Source organism: Opisthocomus hoazin, chromosome 15 (genome assembly GCF_030867145.1).
Source record: "Opisthocomus hoazin isolate bOpiHoa1 chromosome 15, bOpiHoa1.hap1, whole genome shotgun sequence".
Lineage (NCBI taxonomy): Eukaryota > Metazoa > Chordata > Aves > Opisthocomiformes > Opisthocomidae > Opisthocomus > Opisthocomus hoazin.
The window spans coordinates 9851980-9874374 of NC_134428.1; the positions used below are offsets into that span (position 1 = coordinate 9851980).

At 44.7% G+C, this 22395-nt stretch overlaps 1 protein-coding gene across 2 annotated transcripts in view; it reads right to left on the minus strand.

Moving 5' to 3' along the window:
• ABAT (4-aminobutyrate aminotransferase) overlaps nt 1–22395 on the minus strand; it is a 56374-nt gene that overhangs the window by 23318 nt on the left and 10661 nt on the right. Inside the window, exons 1-3 of one of the 2 annotated variants that reach the window (XM_075435924.1) lie at nt 18126–18377; nt 9799–9925; nt 507–604 (exon numbers count right to left, since the gene is read on the minus strand). In XM_075435924.1, coding sequence (XP_075292039.1) covers nt 507–604; nt 9799–9868 — 168 coding nt within the window. In that variant the 5' untranslated portion in view covers nt 9869–9925; nt 18126–18377. Of the gene's footprint in view, nt 1–506; nt 605–9798; nt 9926–18125; nt 18378–22395 lie in introns of those variants that run through there. The other variant, XM_075435923.1, reaches the window with a different exon arrangement.

Here is a 22395-nt window from a genome sequence, read left to right on the forward strand (position 1 = left end):
AGACACACAGCTAGGATGCTGGCACTCTGGTTCTAGAAAGACAGCTCCTTTTTACTAAAAAAAGAAAAAAAAAAAACAACCCAAAACACCACACATATAACTACTAACTCTACCACTAACACTACCAGAGTCAAACAATGTCCAGCAAATTGAAACTCTTGCTTCATTTCAAAACCAAAGCATTATTTCACATCATAAAAAGCCAACTAAGTTTCCATTTCAGCAGGAGCACAAGTAGCCAAGTCTGATGAGATGTTTCATCAAACTGATGCTCTTTTGCTTCACGTCGGAAGTGGGCAGTTGAGATTTAGATCTCTCTTTCTCAGAGAGGGGCATTTCATTCATGAGTTTTTCTTTCTCAGCATCCTTATAAAAGCAGACATAGACTGTTGTGAAATTATGTTTATTCATATCAGATTTAAGGTTTGGAATTAAATTCGTTTTCTAGCAAGTTAGACACAGCTACAGAAAAAAAAAATACAAGCTACGACACTTCAGGAACTTACTCTAGATCGTGGTCCAGGAACTTCTGTCTTCATTAGAGGTCCATCATAATCAAAATCCACATCAATTTTAGCTGCAGCTTGACTGATATATCTGTGCCCTGTAAGAAATAATGAAAACCTGAGTACAGACCATATTTTCTGTGCTCTCCGCTCAGAATAAATACCTTACCTGATGGAGAACGTTTGACAGATGAGACCAATTACCTTGTACTGTCCGAAGCGAACTAAATATCTCATCTTTGACAAGCGTTAAAATAAAACTAATACCAGTGAGGTGGCTTTAAAAAACATTCAAGTGAAATGACAGGGCAACCCTACAGAAACAGAGGCAAATCCTGCGGTAAAGGACTAAGAGCACATCTGCTTCCACCTCTGTTCGTGAGTCTGTCCCTTACGCCTTGAGCAAGCCTTTGCCGTGAATTCCGCACTCCTACGCAGAGCTGCTTTCGCTCACTATCAGTAATCACCGAAAAACCTTGATGGAGTCCAACACTGTGATGTTCGCAATAGCTCAAAGAACACTGTTTGGGAAAGGTTTGTGTCTCAGAAAGGTAAATGGCTGTGTTTAAAATAAGTAATTCAATATCTCACACAAATGCAGCATCTTGCAGCGCAGCTCTGAAATCTGGGTCACAAATAGTGACAGTTTTTCCTCTGATCCTGCCTCTGACCTTGCTGTTCTTTATCCATGTGTGTAATAGGGGAATCGTAATAAACCCAACATTTAATGAAACCAAGAGGCAGAAATCCCCTGCGATTCATTAGTAACAGGCTCTGCTTCCATCTCTGAGGTAACTGTTTCAAAATCCAGGGTTTAGGCATACTTCATATGACAGAGGCGGTTCTGGTAAGTATATATTCCAAATACGTATATATTCCATTAAGAGGATTACAGGATAATACAGGAATTGTACCTTTGCAACAAAGGCAGCACAGACTCAAGAGCCCCACCAAGGTGACCACCACGAGACAACGAGCTTGCTCTGTACGCTGTGGTTAAGTATTGAACTAAACTAACGTTCTTAACAATTACATTTTTGTCATGAAGCCACTGCAAGCCTCTACCCACACAACATCAACAACAAATTAATCTTAATATGCTCAATTTAGGAGTATCACCCAAAAGACGAGAGTGTAACTTATTTTAGTCTGTGATAGCCATTTTTAAGTTGGTACAAGTTCAGAAATGTACTAAAAACGTCTTTTATTTGGAAACAACAGTTGTCAAATAAAATACACATTTATCAGGGAAAATAGGAGGTATATTGTAACACTGCTTGGCAGTGCTTTGAAGACAACCAGCTGGCCAAGATACCCAACAGTGATTAGAGGTATCTGCCTCAGTTTGTGTCAGCCCAAGTTGAGATGTCTCAAGCAAGCCTGATTTTGAGAAATTTTATTGAAAAAATACTGCCCTTTGAAAGCATCTCTAACTGAGCCCTCCTGCTCATTTTGGGAAAACATAGCCTGCGAAGACGATCATTCTCCTCAGCTTTAATTCCAAGTGTTATCTCTGAGATGCGTCAGTGCCTCTCTGCAAAGCTATTAATAGGTTTTGTTCCAGCAACGCCACTTCATTTTGTATCATTCTCTTTAGCGTTCATGTAAATTGGGGACCGCATGACAACCGCTCCACTGGGAAAAAAGCTACTGCCTATAAAAGCTCGAAAGCAACACATCTCATAGCCAATAAAGCTGCAGAATCATTAGATGCGCTACGAAGTCTAAAAGGGGAAGAGAGACCAAACCAACCATTCTGTGCCCCCTGCTCCTTCCCCGACAGAGATCACGGCAAATGAGTGGCAAACATTGCTCCTTCTCCTGTGTCCTCTTCTCTCCCTCACCCCAGGCTCTGGGATACGACAAAGGGGAAAGCACCGAGAGGCACAGAACGTATGGGACATTCTGGTAGCCAGCAGCGACAGGAAAGATGCAGAATACCAGCAGCATACTTGGAATTGTTTGCCACAGCTGCAAATCCAAGACCAGTGAACTACAACCTGCATGCATGTTGTTCCTCCTCCTCCCTGCCCTGCCCGGTGCCGTCGCGTCCCTCCATCCACCTCCCAGGGCCCTCCCATCCGGAGCAGCAGATGATGTAGGCACACTGCCCTTCTTAGGCTTTTTAACTGAGTTTGCGCAAAAATGTACTGGTCTGGAGAGAGTAAAGATCTCCTCTTCCAGTAAAACCAAGCCACTCCGGCAAACACGTGAGACGCCTGACCTCCAGGCCCTAAAACTGAGACCAGCAGCCAAAGATTCCCTGGCCATGAGGTGTGGATAACATCTTCCCTCTTCCACCTCTCTGAGGGACCATCTGTGAAATATTTATACAGATGAGGATTCTAAATTAAACACAAATTTAATTATTTCTCTAAGAAAGTTCTGTTGTGGATATTGCAAAGGGTACAGTCTCCCCCACGAAAACACACGTATTTACAGAGCTGCAAAAAAGGGAATTCATCTGGCGAACATTGCACTGTCACCTTAACTCGTTGAACACCACAAGGCAAGAGGAGTCGCTTCCATCAGCCAGGCTGTGCAACAAAGACCAAACCCGGTCAGCCTGCTTCTCAGATCATCATCGTATTCTGCTGCTGTTTATGCCACTGCCTCTTTTGCACAGGTATGTTGAACTCTGTATCTGCTATGGGCACATAGCAGTGATTAAAAATGAACGCTACTCTGCTGTGCACTGCTGCACTAATTCACGCTGGCACAGCTCATGTCTGTTGACAGGTTTTCATACACAGCAAAAATTGGCCAAGTGAAAACTAAAACATACAGGTCTTCCTAAACAAAGAGTTGCTTTAATTTTTATCAAATTAGTAATGTTGGTCAATTTGCGAGACATTATTTTTTTAAACAACAGTTTCAGGAGCAGCTTATCCAAACCACAATAATTTCCAGTAAGTCAGCAAACCAGAGCCAGCTAAGAAATGAGCAACACAAGTGACAAGTTTCCCTTCGTTTGCATGTTACCTCCTAAAGCATGCTACATTGCACCATGCTCTACAAACAAGCAATTTCTAGGCTGATTCACTGATACAACTTTAATTTTATATACTCATTTTCAGGAGCCCACAGAGTATCTCACTTTATTAACATCAGTATAATGACAGCTATACCGATTTATTGGTCCTTACGCTTGCCAGTTGTTCCACCTCCTAGCTCAGGCAAACACTATGGTTTGAATTTGAAGGAATAGCTTGCCATAAGTAAAATGAAATGCCATATTATCAGATCAAACGATTTTGAAAAGTGTTTTTTTTCTTCCCCTCAGGTGGAGGATGAAGAATACTGGCTAGAACAAAACCCTCAAATAGCCAAAACCTGAACATACTAACAAAGCCTCTGATAACAAAAGCTAAAACCAGAGTGGAGTTAATCCTCAAACTTCTCCCTTTGAGAGCATAACATAAATGATTGGCACAAACTCACACAATTTCTAGCAAGGTCAACAGATTTATTCCAAATAGCCCACTTCACTAGTCATCAGATATGCACGCTTGTTCACAGGGTTGGTTAAAAATAAACAAAACAACCCAAATTTTAAGAACACAAAAACATGGTTCCCCAGCTTCTCCCTTTTTAACTCTTTTTTTTCCTTCCTCTACTCTTATTTAAGTAAATTGGGACTCTGATCAGTTTTTACGATAGTCTAAATGGCCGGCGCCTGCAGAACTCCGTCCGTGTGACTTGCATAGGATTCCTGGTGGCTGCTCCTTTAGAGGGCTCACTGCGTTACCGCTGCAATAAAATATCTGGAATACAGAAAATACCAAGAGGGCAGGGAATTTTCTACCCATCCCACTTAAAGAGGTCGGGTAGAATAAGTTACATTCTACTTTTCCTGCTTCCTGCAGACCTCTCAAAGCGCTATGCGACACACATCGTCTTCCTAAACACTGGAGTAACATCAGCAAATTATTGCATCCTTCCTTTTCATCTGACAGGATGTCATCATTTGCTCGCAGAGAGAAAAGCTCATTTTCCAACCTGTCTTTTCTATGCTACCCTCATCACTCACCAGGTGTCTCACAGCAATTTTTAACAAAGTACCACATCGCTATAGCAACATAATTAATATAAGTACACCCTTCTAACGTTTTGTGATGTTGGCAGTCACAAAGAGCACTACTGTTAGCAGGTCTCTGTGCTAAATACTGATCTCTGCTAACAAGAGCTAGGTTCAACACAGGCCTAGAAAAACAGTGCTTAAACCTCTGATCTGTTTGACCACAAATAACACTCATATTATCACAGTTCTTGAGTGTACAACAACTGGATATTGCCTGGGAGAAGCTCCAGTGGAGGCACTGAAATGACGTCAGTGTAATTAAGAGGAGGAAAAAAGGGGAAAAAAAAAAAAGAGGTGAAAATAAATGCTGGCATACCCGATCTCTCAAATGGAAGCGCTTTGCTGTGAAAGAGCGCCAGTTGAAAGCTCCCCGGTCCCCAGGGAGACACACTGCGTGTGTCACAGCACTGCTGCCCGGTGCACGCACAAACGCAATCTCCTTGCACGCCTGTAACTTCCACTCCACGGCGTCTACCAAATCCCTTCCTGACAGCATTTTTAGAGCGTGGAGGCCCCAACAGCCAAAAGTAGGAGGACTGCGATTTCCTCCAAGTCCTCTTTTAGATGTTGCAAGTAGAATCTGTTACTAACAGATCTTGAAACGGAATGGCAAAAGGCCAGGCTAGCTAGAGATGTTTGGAAAACGAACATCGCTATTGCATAATATTGTGAAAACTGAGATTGCTATTTACAGAGTGCTTGCGCTGTAAGATCAGAAGCTCTTCCACATGAGATTGCCTGTGCTTCAGTACGCCCACATACACACTGGAGATTTTGTTGGAAAAGGATTCTCCAATGACAAAGAAAAAATCTGACACCAAACAGGCCATACAGAAGTGGAAGCTCCCATAAGAAAGAGTAAGAGCAGTTCCTCCTCCCTATCACAGCACAATGCCAAACCAGCTCCTCAGCAGAGCTGCAGGAGCACCCAGCTGCTGGTTTTCTTGTAGGTCTTGTGATCTGAATCAGTCGTAACACCCTTCCTCATCTGCAGCACAACAGGTCAGCAACCGCTGTGAGAGCTCTCCAGGACAGCCCCAGAGACGAACAGCCACGAGGAAGGAGCAGGCAGGGAAGCACAGCCGATTGCCACGGCCACCCTTCGTGGCACAGAAAGAACGAGAAAATTAGATGGGAACAGCAATGGTATGACGTTCACGCAGGGGACTGAGAACTGAGGTCCAAACATAGCTTTGTAGCAGAGCCTCCTTCCAACAGCAGGTTTTTACACAAACGTTTTTATGTATCTCAGCTTTTTGTGGGAAGGTTTGATCAGACACAAGAGTGAAGGTTCCTCAGCCCGGAGGGAGAGGCTGCACGCAGAGTCACCAACAGCCAGTTCCCAGGGCATCAGCTGAAGCTCACCTCAAGGCTGTGGTCCCTACAATTCGGAGAAGGGAACTGATCCTGGCTTCTCCCACATGTCCCTCACACACATACAAGCTGTCCTCACTGATTTCCTAGGGAAGCTCCTAATGTACAAACTGAATAAAAATAGTAAAAAATCTTGGCAAGGATTAATACTGGAGACAAAAGCAGGACAGACTCTATCTTTCTCATGGCTTTCCAACCTCTTTCCAGGAACTGTGATGGGGACAAGTCAATAATTAATACGAACATCTCTCAGACTCACTGCAGCACACCTGTGAGATAAAACATTCTTCTCTGTAGAGGGATAGGAAACTGACTGAGATAGGTGAGGCACAGCCTCAGCCAGAGTTAGTTCATTTAGGGCACTGCAATAAAAATGCAGAGAATCTGGAGGAGAAAAACTGGACCTACAGGGAGAGACTGCAACAGTATTTAGACAGGTTGAGAAAAAAAAAGTATGAGGTCTTGGGGGAGGTAATAGGTTTCAAATATGTAAAAGGCTGCTGTAAAGATAAAATAAATATTCCAGCTTCCAGGTTCTCTGAGGGCAGGACAAATAGTAAGGATTTGATTTTTCCCCTGTTTTGAAACTTAGGTTAAATATTAGAAAAAATGTTGTAAAGGTAAGGTCAGTTCAGCCATACAGCAGATAGCAGAAGCCGCACTGTTGGGGCCTTGCAGAACAGGTCAGCATCCTAGAAGGGCATGGGCATGCACTAATGCAAACTGATGCTACCTTAAGGCAGGAGACTGACCTTTTGACATGCTTTCCAGTTCAGGATTCAAAGACTAATTCAACCCCTTAGGGTAAGCAGTAGGAAACCGAACCCAGATCCCTGGAGTCTCAGCCTGCCCTCATAACCATGGTACTACCCTACCAACTACCAACCAACCGCATCTTCGTGTGCCTCCAAAGCATGGCAACGGAACAGCTTCCCTACTACAGAGGCACAGCTGATAAAACCAGAGCTGGCACAAAGCAGAATACGTATTTACCTTCAGACTATCAATTGTGACCACCTTGCAGCACACCGGGTTGACAGCAGTAATAAAACTCAACTCAGGTAAGACAGAACACGGAGCTACGTCATCATTTTGCCATCACCCGCCACCTCTCCCAGATTTGCCTGGCTGTTACCGTACCGACAGCACTATGCAGGAGTCTTTGTTAAAATAGAGTAGGCTAGCTACTCACTCTATTACCGTTCTTCTGCCACCCTTCAAATTCCAGTGAACTTTATCTTCGAGGCCAAACTATCAAGTAGATCAAATACATAAGGAAAATGAAATCATACCTGATTAAGGCTTATTTTTAAGGAAGGCGTAAGGACTCCAAATACTTACAAGGCTTCACATTTTTTGGGAAGATTTAAGTTGCATATTACTTTCATACGTTTTGCTTAGCTTTTGCATTTTAATCAACTTAAACGATTTTCATTTTCCCTTTCTAGTTAGCTTTCCACAGGCTAGCACTGTGGTATAACTGTGGTAGCAATGAGAACTACAAGCAATGGTTAAATAAAAAAGATTCTCCAACCAGATGCTTATCTCTTGTCCCATGTTCCTTAAAAGATTGAGGGCTTGAAATCCATAATAACTAGAATTAAATACTATCTCCCACATACAACTAGCGAAAACATTCCTGGAAATATTTTGATTAATATAAAGCTCAGTGACCTTTGTTCCCACATGTTTTACAACAGTGAATGTGCATGTAATCCTTTGCTACAGCGAATGCAAACTTGCCAAACACCCTTCCTTTCCACGTGCCCCTTTTTTGTCAGTAGCCAGCTTATTTCACACTCAGGGCCAGCACAATGATAACTTCTACACTTGCATTAAAAATCAGAAATAATCAAGGATGAAAAAAAAGTCTTTCTGTAAATAAATTTAGCACAGATTCAAGCTGAACAGGATTATTGCACTTAATGCACACACACAGCTGAAACATGACAGCCAACAGATGTAGAGACTCCCCCCAAGAGACAATCTCTCCTCCTCTCCACCTCCATCCCCCCTTCACAAACCCCGTCATTTCAGTACTTACAGAAAAAAAAATCAGCAGACCAAATGGCACTGCAGCATTTCTGTGGGAGTAATGTGCAAGTCTCTTCTTCCGTCTGTAAAGCTCTGAGCTTGCGTGCTCAGGAATACCTTGGAGGAGAGCACTCCGGAGCAGAGAGCTCCTGGCTGTTGCTCACCGCATCGCCCTAAAAGCCAGCAGAGACCAGCGGCACCGCAGCCTTAGCTGGGGCTCACCAGAGAAGTGGCCTGGCACTCTGTTTTTTGCTACAGGTCTCAGAGCCTCTTGCCTATTCTGTCAGCCAGGAATGTTGCAGGCTAAAAAACCACCAGGATAGGGCTCCTTCTCGTGAGGGGCTCTCCTCTTGCTCCATCTTTTCTAATTTCTGGACACACGCACAAAGCGCTCAGTCCCACAGGCCCCAGGTCTGTTACACAACCTGCAGCCAAGGCCCTCTAGTCTTTGCTTCAATATTTTAGCAGGCTTTCCCACTTGCAAGTTTCCTGAAAGCAAGGATGGATGAACAGAGCCCGGAGTTCCTTTCCTTTCTTACTGAAGATCCACAGCCCCTCGCTGCAGTGGTGAGAGAGGAACCACGAGCACATCTGCCCTCCGGTGACATGCAGCGCCTTGCACAAGTGCAACGCGCCTGTCTTTGCGGCTGGGAAGCTGCCCAGAAGCGTGTGAGACACCGGGAGGGCGAGGGAGCATTAAGTGGTGCTGAGGTGACAGGCGAGCTCCAAGGACTGACAACTAACGAAGGCCTGGGTGCTGCAAGCACTTTCCATCGCCTGCCATCGACCGAACGATCGCAGCTCTTGCACAGCGCGGATCATCAGTGCGTCACGCCCATAAATAGAAGTGCATCCCATGCTGAAACACTGACCTAATACTTTTCCAATAGTTACAACACCAGACTTTGTGTTCTTTAGCCAAAGGTTCGTTGCTCCCCAAAGTGTATTATTTCAAAGGAAATCAATCATGTTTAAGTTTCAGAGCAAATGGAAGGGTTCTGTGTTTGCCTGGCAGTGGCAGAAGGAGTGCAGTGGCCCTGTAGAAGAAGGGCTGGAGGAGAGAAGGAACATTAAGATTTACTCGGTCATGGAAACAGCCATTCAGCCATACTGTATTCAGTATAAGAACACTGCTAAATCTTACATTCTACACTGCTTTGTCCAACAAAGCCAACAGAAATTTAGTTTTTACATCTATTTCACAGAGATTGCAAGCTTTATATACACAGACACATGCTAAACGACAAGCCGGGCCAAGCAAGCACTTGTCACTATGCAGCTAAGAGAAAGCAGCCTGATGCTGTGTGGTAGGGTTTTATTTCACACTAGAGCTAACCACAGGCAGAAACACACATCCCCACTGAGGACCACCTCTTCACGTCAGTCACACCAAACCTCCCCACGAGGGACGATGAGCAGGGTCCCGCTACACAGCACACAGACAAAAAGGCTGATTTTGAGGGATGCTGTCTGCATCAGAAAGTAGCTCTGTGACAGCAGAGTTCCAAGAGCCAAGGAGCTTCGTTTCAGTTAGCATGTTCACAGTGCAAGTTATTAACTAAATGAGTTCTTGTTTGCAGAATGAAAAAAAACCAAAAAATGAAAAACCACGACAAAAACGCACAGCAGCTTTGTGGCCTGTTTCTGGACTACAACTAAGACCAGAACATTGTTTCTTCAAGTTTTGAAAGATTCAACACCACCAGACAAACCCCAGCAATATTCACACTGGAAATTTCTCCACCAGCATAAAGTGAACACTTACCAAATACAAACCAAGAAAATGTAAAACACCCCACTTACCAAACACAAGCAGTCTAGGGTTTTGCTGCAGGCAACAGGTCAGCTGTCGACTAAGCAACATTGATGCCATTTTATCTTCTCTTTACTCAAAAAGACTCAATCTTGAGAGAATTTTCTGGCTGACGTTCTGAAAAAAAAAAGAAAAGCAAACACTTATTCTCGTGCCTGTGGATGCAGCCACTATTACTGCACCATTCATTTCAGTTTCCCCTTTCACCAACTCCAGCCCAAAGAACGTGAAAGCATGCTTTGATGGATTACTGCTGATGTGCAGAGCAGTCTCAGGATTAGGACTCGAGTCTGATGCTAGGTCTTGTTGAGGCAAATGACCTTCTGAGCTAAATCTGTATCTCCCAGCTTTAGCGGGGTCAGCGGGTAAAGATCAATATCTGCTTTCCCTTGCTCTTCTTCTCTACTTTCTCTATGTGTGTGGACTACTTTGAACTTCTAAAAAATTGTTTCCAGTCAGTCTCGCAAGCCAATCTGTTATTTCAATTCAACCTAAGTTTATGAGAAAAATCTCATCTAATACAAAAAGACAGCAGGACAAGCACCAGGAAATAAAGGAGAACCAGTCCCCTGCAAAAAACAGTTTCTACGAATTAATGAAGAGAGACTGTGAGAGCTGGGACTGTTCAGCCTGAAGAAGGTCCAGGCTGCATCCCATCAACATGTAATAAATACCTGACAGGAGGGAGTAAAGAAGGAGCCAGGGTCTTTTCAGCAGTGTCCAGTGCCTGGGTAAGACGCAATGGGCACAAACTGAAATGCACTAAGTTCCATCTAAACATAGAGAAACCCTGGACAGGTCGCCCAGCGAGGGTATGGAGTCACCAGGGCTGGGGATATTCAATACCCAACTGGACATGGTCCCGAGCAGCCTGCTTCAGGCGATGCTGCTTGAGCAGAGGGCTGGACCAGATAACATCCAGACGGGTGCCTTCCAACCTCAACCGCGCTGCGATTCTACCTCAGCTAGGGAAATATAAATGACCTTGCAAAGTCAAGTAGCATGGATGATAATATGACTCCTTTTTCACTCTAGATCACCTGTGCAGAAAGCCTGGCTGGAATTCGTAAGTACATAAAACAGTTCATTGAATTATTATACAGAATCCAGTTAAAGTCAAACTTTACACTTAGCAGTGTGGTACCCTGTGTTCTATGTAGGACACTCGAGGCCTTTTTTGCCTGTACAGAGACCAAGCTGGCATTTTTCACCTCACTGGATGTCCCTCCACCCCAGTGGGTGCAGACCATCTAGCAGCAATGGACCAAAGCTTGCAGTCCAAATGAAACGTCACTACTACTCATAAACCTCCTGGGAAGAACTCTTATTTAACAAATACGCTCTGAGAATGGATTTGATCTTCCAGCAGAAAGATCACGGCTTACTGCTTACATTGTTTCTATGCCATCAATAAAATATGTAAACAGATGTTGATGACTAGATGCAGAGAAGCAGTTGATCTATTGCTACCATGATAGGAAGTATCTCTTACCCAGCACTCATATATCAGAAATTTAGTTTCTCTATTGTCTTTAGCCAAGATACCATCTGCTTTCCTTCACACTTGAGCTTTTGCAAAAGTGATAAAAGAAAACAAAAGACCCCTTGCCTACAGAAATCGATAAATTCACACACTAATAACACTCAGGTACAAAGAAAATTCCTAGCGCCTTTCCAGACAATTGACACAGCACTTGGATTCTCTTAGTTTGCTCTGAGTTCAGTTTAAAACTCAAGGTATTTTGAAACCTGCCAAGGTGAGCAAACACTTGCACAACACTCGTGTGCACGCTGGAAAAAGCTAGATTAGCTTTGTAAGGTTTTGGATCAGTAGTGTAGAGGGAACTAGTTAACTTTTTCAGAAAAGAGTAACTTAATTTGTAAGACAAGATTCATTTAATCCATTCATTAATTTTTCACTCTCCGCTTCTTTCTTTAGTTGTGCTAACTTTTGCATAATCAATGCGCAAAGAAATATCCGAGTACTACAAATTTCTTATCTCATGACCATCCTCTAGGAAAACACAACTGCGAGTCCAAGGCAGTGGGATTACCACTGTGGAAAAAAGCTGCTACAGGGCGAAACAGCCCAGCACCTCTCACAATGATTAACCACCTTGACTGGTGTCCCTCCTCTGCTTAGAGCTATTTATTCGGTCTGTACTTCTGCAATCTACAGTTGCCTCCTCAAGACTGCTCTGCAAAGTATTTCTTTTCAAAAGTCTCTATGAGCCTGTTACAAGTGAACATGGACACAGCTCTGCAGGAACCAACAAATGGAGCCGTGCAAACACGCCTACAATAGCAGGCTACAACAACCCACCAAGGCTCGCTTTGTCGTTCCAGTCCGCTACAGCCATCTCCCATGGGCATTCTGCTACAAAGTGACCCATCAAGATACAGTTTGGTAGGCATGGTGGTGTTGGGTGGAAGGTTGGACTCGATGATCTTAGAGGTCTTTTCCAGCCTATGATTCTGTGACCCACCTCCCCCAACACAATGAGATGCCTCTTCGCGTACAGATCAAACACACCTCCATGGCACGCTACGTGGTCGTCCCCACCTGCGCCCAAGTTTCCCTGCACTGGCACCTACTCCTCCTTCCCTAGGTGAACCACTCCTATGTCTCTCCTCCCAGAATCTAGTTTTATCTTTTACTTATATTTAGTGTTTATCTTAATGTGTTTATCTTACAGTGTTTTACTTATATTTAGTGTTTATCTTAGTGGCTAAAGTACAGTATTCATAAAAAATGGTTTTAATGGCTAAAGTACAGTATTCATAAAATGCTCAAAAATATATTTGGACATGGTATTGGCTTTCTGAAATACAGAAAAAAATATTGCAAGAGGTTTAAAAATAAAGTAGCTTAGCCTTAATTTTCCTTGACAGTTGTTATATAAAAAGTTTTACCATTTTCTAGTCCAGAGTCAGAATAAATCATGTAATACCACATCTAAGTGTAACTAAAATCAACAACTTTTCCATCTCCAATGCACACACAAATTCACACAGGAGATCAACTGATATGAATGGTACATTTGTCTAAGCACATGTCATTTGGTTATCACAATAACCAATTGCATTTTCCCCCTGATTCCCACCTCTTGATCAATTCCCACAGGCCTAGCTTGTTCCCACGCTGCAAGCAGCAGCGGCACAGTTCGCAAGCCAGCAGGAACTGGCTCTCACGCACACGCCAGGACCGCAGCAAAGCCACGCTCCATCACCTCCGCTGCCTCAGAGCAACTGCCTGCGGGTTCACAGTCTTTAAAAACTAGTCAAAACACATCCACTAGTTTCAGATATCAGACTGCAAAAGGGGACAATGTTTGGATTAGATTTGTGATTAAATGCTAGCTATCTTAGACCTCAAACAAGTGAGGCTCTTCCAGTATAAGAGATTCATAAAAGACTTCTCTAAATATTTTTCCTCTAATGGCAACTGTCTGAGCTGGTGAAGGCCATCGTTACAGATAACTGTACAAAACAGCTATACTTGCCTATATTTTTGGATGTAATTTTGCATTACATAAACACATGCATTGGCAAATAGAGTTTAAGTCACAGTCGCATTCTGTTAGTAAGGAAAATTATTTTCAAAGAGGAAGCTCTGTACAGTTTATTGAGCACATGAAACATAAGGATAAGTGGGTTTTTAAAATGCACACAATGTAAAATTGGATGTATTTTTTTCAACAGCAGCTCATAAAATTCTGTACCGAGTGATTATTTCTGACAGGCGAAATTAGTTACTAGGAACGACAACAGCCATTCGGCAGCAGTAGCCTACTGTGAACACATAAAGACGCATTGTTTCCGTGAGCTAACAAGATGAGGTTTCTCGGGGGGAACCCCTGGAAAAATAAAAAAATTAGGGAGGGACCCCAGCATCCAGAGGGGCTTGATCCAGATACAAGAGCGAAGATATACAAACTAGGAGTTCGTGTAACATTCTCGCTTGCTAGCAGGGAAGCTAAAGCAGCATGATGCCCACGTTTCAGGCTGCAGCTTGCAAAAACCTGCCTCTGACAGCATTCTCAGAAGGGACGCAGCGGTACCGGGTGGAACAGAGATGCTGCGAGACGCGGCAGATTCGCTTCTCTTTCTTGCAGCTCATGCCAAAGACACAGAAGCCTATTTTAAATTCATGCCAGCACACTCCTCTGTCCCTCAGCTGCTCCAAATCCATTTAACCAGAACAATTAGGTGGTTTAGAAATGGCAGCACAAGCTGCATGCTGCAATTACTCCACAAGTCTTCACAATGCGCATTTGAGGGACAGGGGAGCAGGAAGGCAAAGGCAAATTAATTCCTGCTTTGTTGTTTTCCTTTGCTTGACTTTTCTACAACGCACAGCAGCGAGGGTATTGCCTGGACGCGCAAGCATCGCGATGCATGTCGGCTGTGCGAAGCTCTGCTGTCCTGCAGACGGTGGCCAGGTTTCCCTGCTCTGCCGGGAGACCACGAGCAAGTGGAGAGACCAAGTCAGCTACCTGTCCTGCAACTAAAACAAAGAACAATGCTGAAAAGCCTGGCAGTGCTTGGGTAGCTGCACCAGGAGTGGGAAAACACTGCAAAGCTCATTTTCTTCTGGAATGAAAAGTTAATTTTCCTGGGCTTCACAGGATAGCGAGTCCAGCCACCGTTACCAAGACCCACAGCATGATAGATCCTTAGTGGTCCAGTCTTTTGTGTTGCTTATCTTCCATGAGCTCGTTTCTCCTTTTCTAACCTCCACACCTGCTCATCAGGGCTCTTCAAACAGCTTTTCCGGAAGAGAATCAGACTGGAATATATCAGAGGCCAGCCACAAAGAGTCTGGATAATGGGGCCAGGACATGGGCATTAAGAAGAGGAGTCCCAGACTCCATCCCATAAGCAGTGACTGCCGTAGGGTAAGTCAGAGATGAGAGAAGCAGTTCTGAAAGAGGGGAAAGCTAGCAAGGCTGCCAAAACCAGAGCTGGATGGGACTACGGCTTCTGAACTGAGCAGGGACAAGCTTTCCAGCCTTATTCATGCTGCTCAAGCACTATCACCTCCTCCTCTGCAACAGCATTGCAAGTTGGAAAGAAAAATCTTAACCAGTCCTTCTACATTCTGCGCCCCATCAACTCCTGAAAATCCCTTGTTACTCATTTTTTATTGTTTTCACCGACTTCTGGCAGATAGTGTTCCATGTCTGGGGCCCGTGAAAGGGAGTTGAAGGGCACTGTCTTAAAAAAATAATAAAAATCCAAGGTTGTTTGTTAAAGGGGAGCAAGTCTCCTGGTTTGCAGTGTTCATGAACAAGTATTTTTCACAACTTCGGTGATGCAGCTCAAGTATTTTACTCCTAAAAACACCTCAAGGAGAATCCAGAGTCTGGAATATCCCCGCAGTTTCACAAAGAAATACAAATATGGGTGAGGTGGAAGACAGCTGAGTCTGTCATCCATTAAAGACAATCACGTCCATCCTTAGTGTGCATTTGAGAAAGAATGGCGCAACCTAATGGCATCGCTACATGTACATAAAAATACTCAGTGCATACAGCACTTGCTGTTTGAAAATGCACTGCAGTCATTGAGCACTGCCCACCCTCCTGTGGGGAGACGGGGAACGTCTATGTCCCATAGATCAAAGCAAGAAAAAACTGAATGACTTAACCCTGTTATTGACGGGGTGTGTTAGAAATCCTGACTTGCTGCTTTAGCCACTTAAACGTAGTAAACAACCAAGTAAGTAAACAAATAAATAAGCCTGCCAGCACACTGATGTATTTAATTGCAATTCACTTGGTCCCAGAAGCAGAGTTAAGAGTTCAATACAGACTATGTAGTTATGAAAGCCTGAGTGCACACAATGGAATACAACAGGTCCTTTTAGTTCAACAGTTTTTTTCCCAAAGGTGTATTTCTGACTAAAAATTTGAATTAGCTTGCAAAAGCTTTTGCAAGAGAAGTTTGTCAGTGTAACACCAAGAATTTCTAGTGGTAGCTGGACTAAGGCTAACTCCAATCACCACAGGAATAGCAAAGTCCTGTTAGGAGGCAGCTGCAAGAAAATGTACATCTAGTGTTTATATAAGGCCAGGGTTAGATTTTCCATCCAACCTCTGCATAAACCCAGCACAAAACAGAGCTGAAACCCTTGACTTCAGGAAGAACAGCACCTAGCACCACCCTCACAAGATGGCGCAGAAGAGAGAAACATGCTGCTCCTCGCCCGACTTGGTCACCCAACAGCCAGGGCCTCGTACTTCAAAAGCACAGGTGGTCACAAGCATCCACAGCATTGTGCACCAGCTGAAGAAGTCAGTGCAAGGTGTGACTCTCACTGACGAACAGCGAGCTTGTCCTTGCAGAGCACAGCTTGCCGAGGCGTCTCCCACCAGGCAATGCTGACAGCAAAACAAGCGACGGCGATCTGCAAATGGAAACGTGTATCTACCACCAAAATGGATTTTGCCAGAAAACCCGTCACAAGCTGATAGTTGCTTTTGCCGTTTATTCCTCCAATAACCTTAACGGCTTTGTACAGAACGGGAGGTAACTGGAAACTCCATGACTGTACTTAAGTTGTCAAGGTCACAGTTGTCATAGTTACAAGTAAAGCTCAAGTGTCTGTTATTCATGGTTGCTTATTTATTTATTTACACCAACAGGATCAAACACTCCCACCACTGTTCAGAAGAACAGAAATGGGGAGACTGTTTTTGTCTTTCAAGTCTTGACAAAACAGTAAATATTGCACACGACAGTGTAAGTCTTCGCTAATAAACCGGCTTTTTGCACAGCTACCTTGCCTCACTCCACATTCAGCTGGCATTCAAGTCAGTCTGTTCTGAAAACTGCAGCAAAAGATGAAAGCTAGATGCAATGCACGAGACAAGAACCTTGTGTCTGCAGCTTGGAAGTACCGTACCATGTCCTTCACAACATGGCAATACCCACCTGCCTCGTGAGACCAGAACCAGGTCAGAGCGGAACCAGCAGCGAAGCTAGGACAGAAACCTTCAGTCCCTCCATCAAGTTCTAAAACTCACCTACAGTCAGAAGTGTAAACTGTGACAGAGAGTGGTAACACACTCCTGTGTCCAGGTTCTCCTCCTCAGATGTCCTCTAAGCAGGGTTTGGTGGTTGGGTAGGAAAACATCTTTTTTTCTTTTTCTTTTTTCTTTTTTTTTAACAATATCTTCCTGCCCTTGTCTCTGTTTTCCCTCTCGCCAACAAATACTGGACCAAGAAAAGAGTCCTGATCCTTAATCCAATGAATAAGAACAGGCGGGAATGTTGTGATTATGGCACACTAGGATTCAGGCGACCCATTAAACTTCTGAGCAGCTCATTTTTGATTCAAGAACTATTGGAACAGCTAAGCTGGGATGAGTTGTGCCCTGTGAAAGAAATATGTTGTCTCAAGAAAAGAAAAAAAATGGGGTCTAAAAAGCACGTGTTAGAAATTGGTCAAGTTCCAGATCCACAGCTGAAAATACTGACATAAACGCCATAACAGTACATAAATGTTCGTAAAAACCAAACACAACTAAGCTAAAGTCAGCTGAAATATTTTAAATATTTTAACAGCTCTCAGTGTAAAACACTGCACTTTGATATTCCAGTGAACTTTACTAGTGAGCTATCCAAAAGAATCTCTCCTCAAGCCTGCATATTTTGAATCCATTATTTTAAACGCAGATGGCAACAACGTACCCAAACTGCGCCTGTTAACTTCCACACGTATCCCTCACCAAAACAGTCCAGCTCTCAACGGGTTAAACAGCTTAAATTATGACACAGCCGTGCTTTTCAGATTAGCTGCTGCTCCACAATGATTCTGTCATTTTGGAAAAATTAAAGTATTGCAAAATACCCTCAAGTGGAGGAAATTCAGTTATACTCCTTGTAAGATTCTATTCTTCAGCATCCTACCACTGTCTCCTCAGAGGTCATGAAAATAGGTAGATACACAGCATCAAATAAAACGTAGTGTAAAAGCACAATTTATTCTCCTGCTTCCTGAAGCCATAAAACAGCTCACTTGGAGGCAGGCTGCACCAAAGCGAGAGAAGCATCTTAAACGCGAGCGAGTGCTCTGGTTTCTCAAGGTGACCCTCATACCGGCTGAAAACACAGAAAAGCAGACGCATACGGGAGATTTCTTTTATGAGGGGTCCAGCAAACAACCCGGGGAACATGAGAGCGACATTTCAGCACCACACACGCCTGCACACACGCAGCGACACACACGCACCTCTGCACGGAAAGCCCGGGAGCGCAGCCCGCAGCCGGCGCTGGCCCCGATGGCGCGCAGGCACACGGCAAGGGCACTTACACAGCTCCGATGGAGGCTCCCCGCAGCCGGCTCGCCGGGTGAGAACGCCGCGCTCTCCTCCAACCTAGAGCAGGTTGCTGCCGACCGCACTCGTGAGAAATGCCATCGCTGTCAGCTCCCTCCAGCAGCGACTGCCGGCAGCGAGGACAGGCATCAACCGCCCGGAGGAAACCCCGAGCGCGACCCTGCAGCTGAGCTGGGGGATGCCTCGGCTAACGAAGGTTAATGAATCCAGCTCCTGCAGGCTACACCCCGCGCTCAGCCAAACCCAGCGGAGAGTCCCACCCAACTCACCCCACAGGGAGATGGTCTGGCTCTGCCCGCTGCTCCGGCACCCCCGGCATGTCGGTGCAGCCCACCAGCTCAGACCCCCGGGAGGCTGAGCTCACCTGGACACACAGCATTCCGAAAACAAAGTCCTCAAGATGCCAGACTGCATTAACGTTTCAAACAGCCCCTTAGTTTTCAAAAACTGTGGAAGGTGAAGAACAGGTTTTGTCCTTAAAGCCCTTCATTTTAGTCTGGTTTGCAAATACCCCGAGGGTGACGCCCGGGCATGCAACTGTCATAAAAAACCCTTGGTTTGGTTTGGGTCACAGGCGCAGGCAGCCCAACAGCCAGGCGCATCCCAGTGCACGGCTGGGATGGGCAATGGGAGAGGGCAGACATGCACCAAGTGTGCAACATGCAGCAGCGGCTCGGCTGCGGCATCCCCCCTGCCCGGGGACAGCGAGGCCACCGCCGAGACAGGGAGGCCATCGCCAGGCTGCCATGGTGCCGGGGGGCCAGAGGGAAGATGCACCAGAGCGCAGGAAAGGGCTGAGCTGCTTCAGATTTAAATCCCTGTGACAGCGTTTTGGCCTGAGCCACTGCACGGTTGCTGTGGCAACCGACAAGTGAAAAATCACAGAGGCAATCTGTAATTATTACAAGCGAGATGGCGACGTACCCACTCCAGTTGCCCGGGCGCTGCACCGGCTCGAGCAGAGGAGGGGGTGCTCCGCGCCCCAGGGTGCTCTCCCAAGCGTGGGGTCCGGAGCCTGCCTGGGGGGCTGAGGGCAAAGCACCTGCATCCACGTGCTGTGAGGAGGGGGATGAGGGAGCAGCCTGATCCTTGGGGAAGCAGAGCAAGGCCGAGACTTGCTCAGCACAACACGGTGCAGTGTAGAGAGGGGTCTAAGGCAGACGGAGGGAAGGACAGACATCGGAAAGAAGTGACAAAGAAGATGCAATGCTTACAGCAAGCGGCCAAGGTCCCTGGCAATTCAGTGACTCCAGTTTGTGCTGCTACTACAGCATCGCGCTTCTTTCTCCTACCTTCTCTCAGTGCAGTAAGAGCAGCGGTATTTATTTGGTTGGGGTGGATGTTGTGATGATTACCGTGCTAACACAGGAACGATGAGGGACAGAAAGTCGTTCAGGTAGACTGAACATGCTCTGCAGTCTCTCTCTGTCATAACATTATCCCAGCACAGATAATTTACACACCAACAGATGTGATGCCAGCATCCACACAACCGATTTGTACCCATTGCAGGAGTACATGGTTTAAAGTCATCGTGTTGCTCTCCAGAGCTCTTCTACACAAAATGGGCAACTGAGCACCCTCCAGACAAACTGCTAACACCAATAAGGAAGGGAATCAGATGTGGCTAACTCTGTTTCAGTTCCCTTCTCCTTCGCCGTAAGCCTGTGGCCTGGGATCCCATGTGAATACCAGCAGGTGTCAAGAAAGGAGCCCAGACTGCGGTCATTTATAAGACAGATAACATACTACTCCTAAGTAACAAGCTGTTGATTTGGTCCAAATAAAAGACCAAAGCTGATCCCTCACCTTCTACATAATTTAAAATCTGTTGTTAATTACATACACAGACTGTAAATGACGTATTTAAACTGGCCTGTACTGGTTGCCAGACAGTAAAATGAAGAACTACTGACTCTAAATTGAACTTGTTAACTAGCTATTTTAGCACACAAAGTGCAATAATCCTATTCAGACAGATGGTTACCGCAGGGACACATTACAAAGTAGAGAGAGAAGGACTGAGGAAAGTTGTAGGTATGTACACTCACTACATACAAAACATCGGAGCCAAAGGCAATGCTTCATATCAGCAACTTATTGCTACTCTTCCTCAGTGAATAATCAGGATTACACCTCCTAAGGGTGCACTCCAGGGAGACTGAGGTATGGCAAAGAAATTCCTCTGCTGAGTGCTACCTTACATGATGTGAGGCTAATTTCATTCAACAAAATTATCTTGGATGAAAAGTACTTCTTATCATGAAGTGCCACAGCGATACCGACAATTTATATGACAACATCATCAAAGACTCCACTCATCATCGTGCCCCATCATGCTAAGCCATGTTGTGTCCAACTGCTTGGAAACTCATCCTACAGAGTAATTCAATGGGGGACTTTCATTTGTAGTGAATTTTTTTGTTTTAACTCACATGAAGTGGCTCAACACCGTCGTGTCAGTTCCTAGGCAGGACGTGAGGTCTTGCTGTCACATATGGCTGCTTTCAGCCCCTCCACTACAGCGCAGCCCCTCCGTATCCACCATTACCCTGCCCACCAGGCTGGATGCACAAAGGGGATGAGAATGGCTCGTGTACATCCTGCTACAAGGCAAGGAATGCAGAAGTACCAGTCATTCTTAGGCCAGTGATCTGAAGCAACTATAACTGCTAAACACTTCTTTAAATGTATTAAAAATGCACAGTTCACTAAACTGTGGATTGTCACAAGCCATGGACTTCCATTTGATTTAATCAAGAGAACTCCAGTAACGAGATCTAGTTGAATAGTCTGTCATCTGAAAGGACATCGCCAGCCACCCACAGTAAGTATACTACCTGCACTGATACGCAGTTTTCCAAGGAAGACTCGTTACACAACTTTTCACTGTCAGAAAATAACCTCCTGCTTGAGCAGAATCAAAAGCATGTCTTTCCACTGTTAGATATATTTTTATGTATCAATACTACATACATCCTTCTGAAACACATTATGATGATACAAGGCAAAACAGGGATGAGATTCTGGCCAGACTGGTCCACGAGGCCAAGTAAAAGCACGAGGTTAGAATAAAGGATGGTTTGTTTTTATGGAAAATATTAGAAGATTTAACTATGTGATCAACTGCTGGATTTCACTGCAAATGACTGCAAATTCCTCCAGAAGCAACTCTATAGTCCTCCTTAATCCCCGCCTCACACTCTAGAAAGCATCTGCTACAATTTGTTATCAAAACTAAAGCACTTCAAACAACACAGAGCTACAGTACTTGAGAAAAATCCAGCAGCCAGAAATAGCAGCCCTAGGGTAGAGACAAGATGTCAAAACCCTAAACGTCACATACGCCTGCGAGAAACAGGAAGCAAACACATTAGTATTACAAAGGAGAGGGCAAGGCACGCCAGGATGCTCAGCACCAAGTCCTAGTCCTCTTTCAAAAAACAGAGTTGCCACAATACTAAAAAGCAGGGTCTCAGGACCCCAAACTTGCATGAGGAGGAAAAGCAACACCCCTGTCAAGAGCTTGCCATGTCTGGAGAAGGAACAGAACACCAACTGGAGTGTTAAATCAACTTCAACTTCTAGGTACTGTGAACAGTAACAGTAATTACTAGGTTCACTTTAAAATATATTAGAAAAACATCTTTCAATGTAGTTGGAAGAAAACACAAAGTAGAAGTCAACATTTTTGTAGTCTAAATTAATTATAAAAACCTGAACAAACAACTTGCAGACAGATGGAAAAGAATCTGATCTGGATGAAGAGGATTACCATGAAGGGCAAAACAGAAAATAAAGGGAAAGACTGGGATCGCTTAGCTTTGTGGGAAACCCAGCACAGAGCCGCTTTCCCCACCTGTGGCCAGTCAGAAGACTGCTTCCTACTCCAGCACATTCAGTAACATTACTAAGCACACAGAGGCAGTTCTTCTCCTTTGAAAGCAGTAAAAAGCATCACGAACAGAGTGGAATTCACCGCAACCAACACCACTAACATCCAGGTACTTCTTCTGGTGGGCAGATGCTCAGCTTAAAAAAATCAGAGGTTTCACATGCGCAAGGGCACCTGCATTGTGTACCAACCAGTAACTGGTACAACTTCCACTGACATGCGGAGAGGGGATCACCCCACTGTTCTTCAGATACTGACTGCTTTAATTCCCATTAAACACGAGAACTTCACACTCAGAAGTAGAAGGAAAGGGATACAGGAATTAAGCACAATTACTATGAATTTCTACT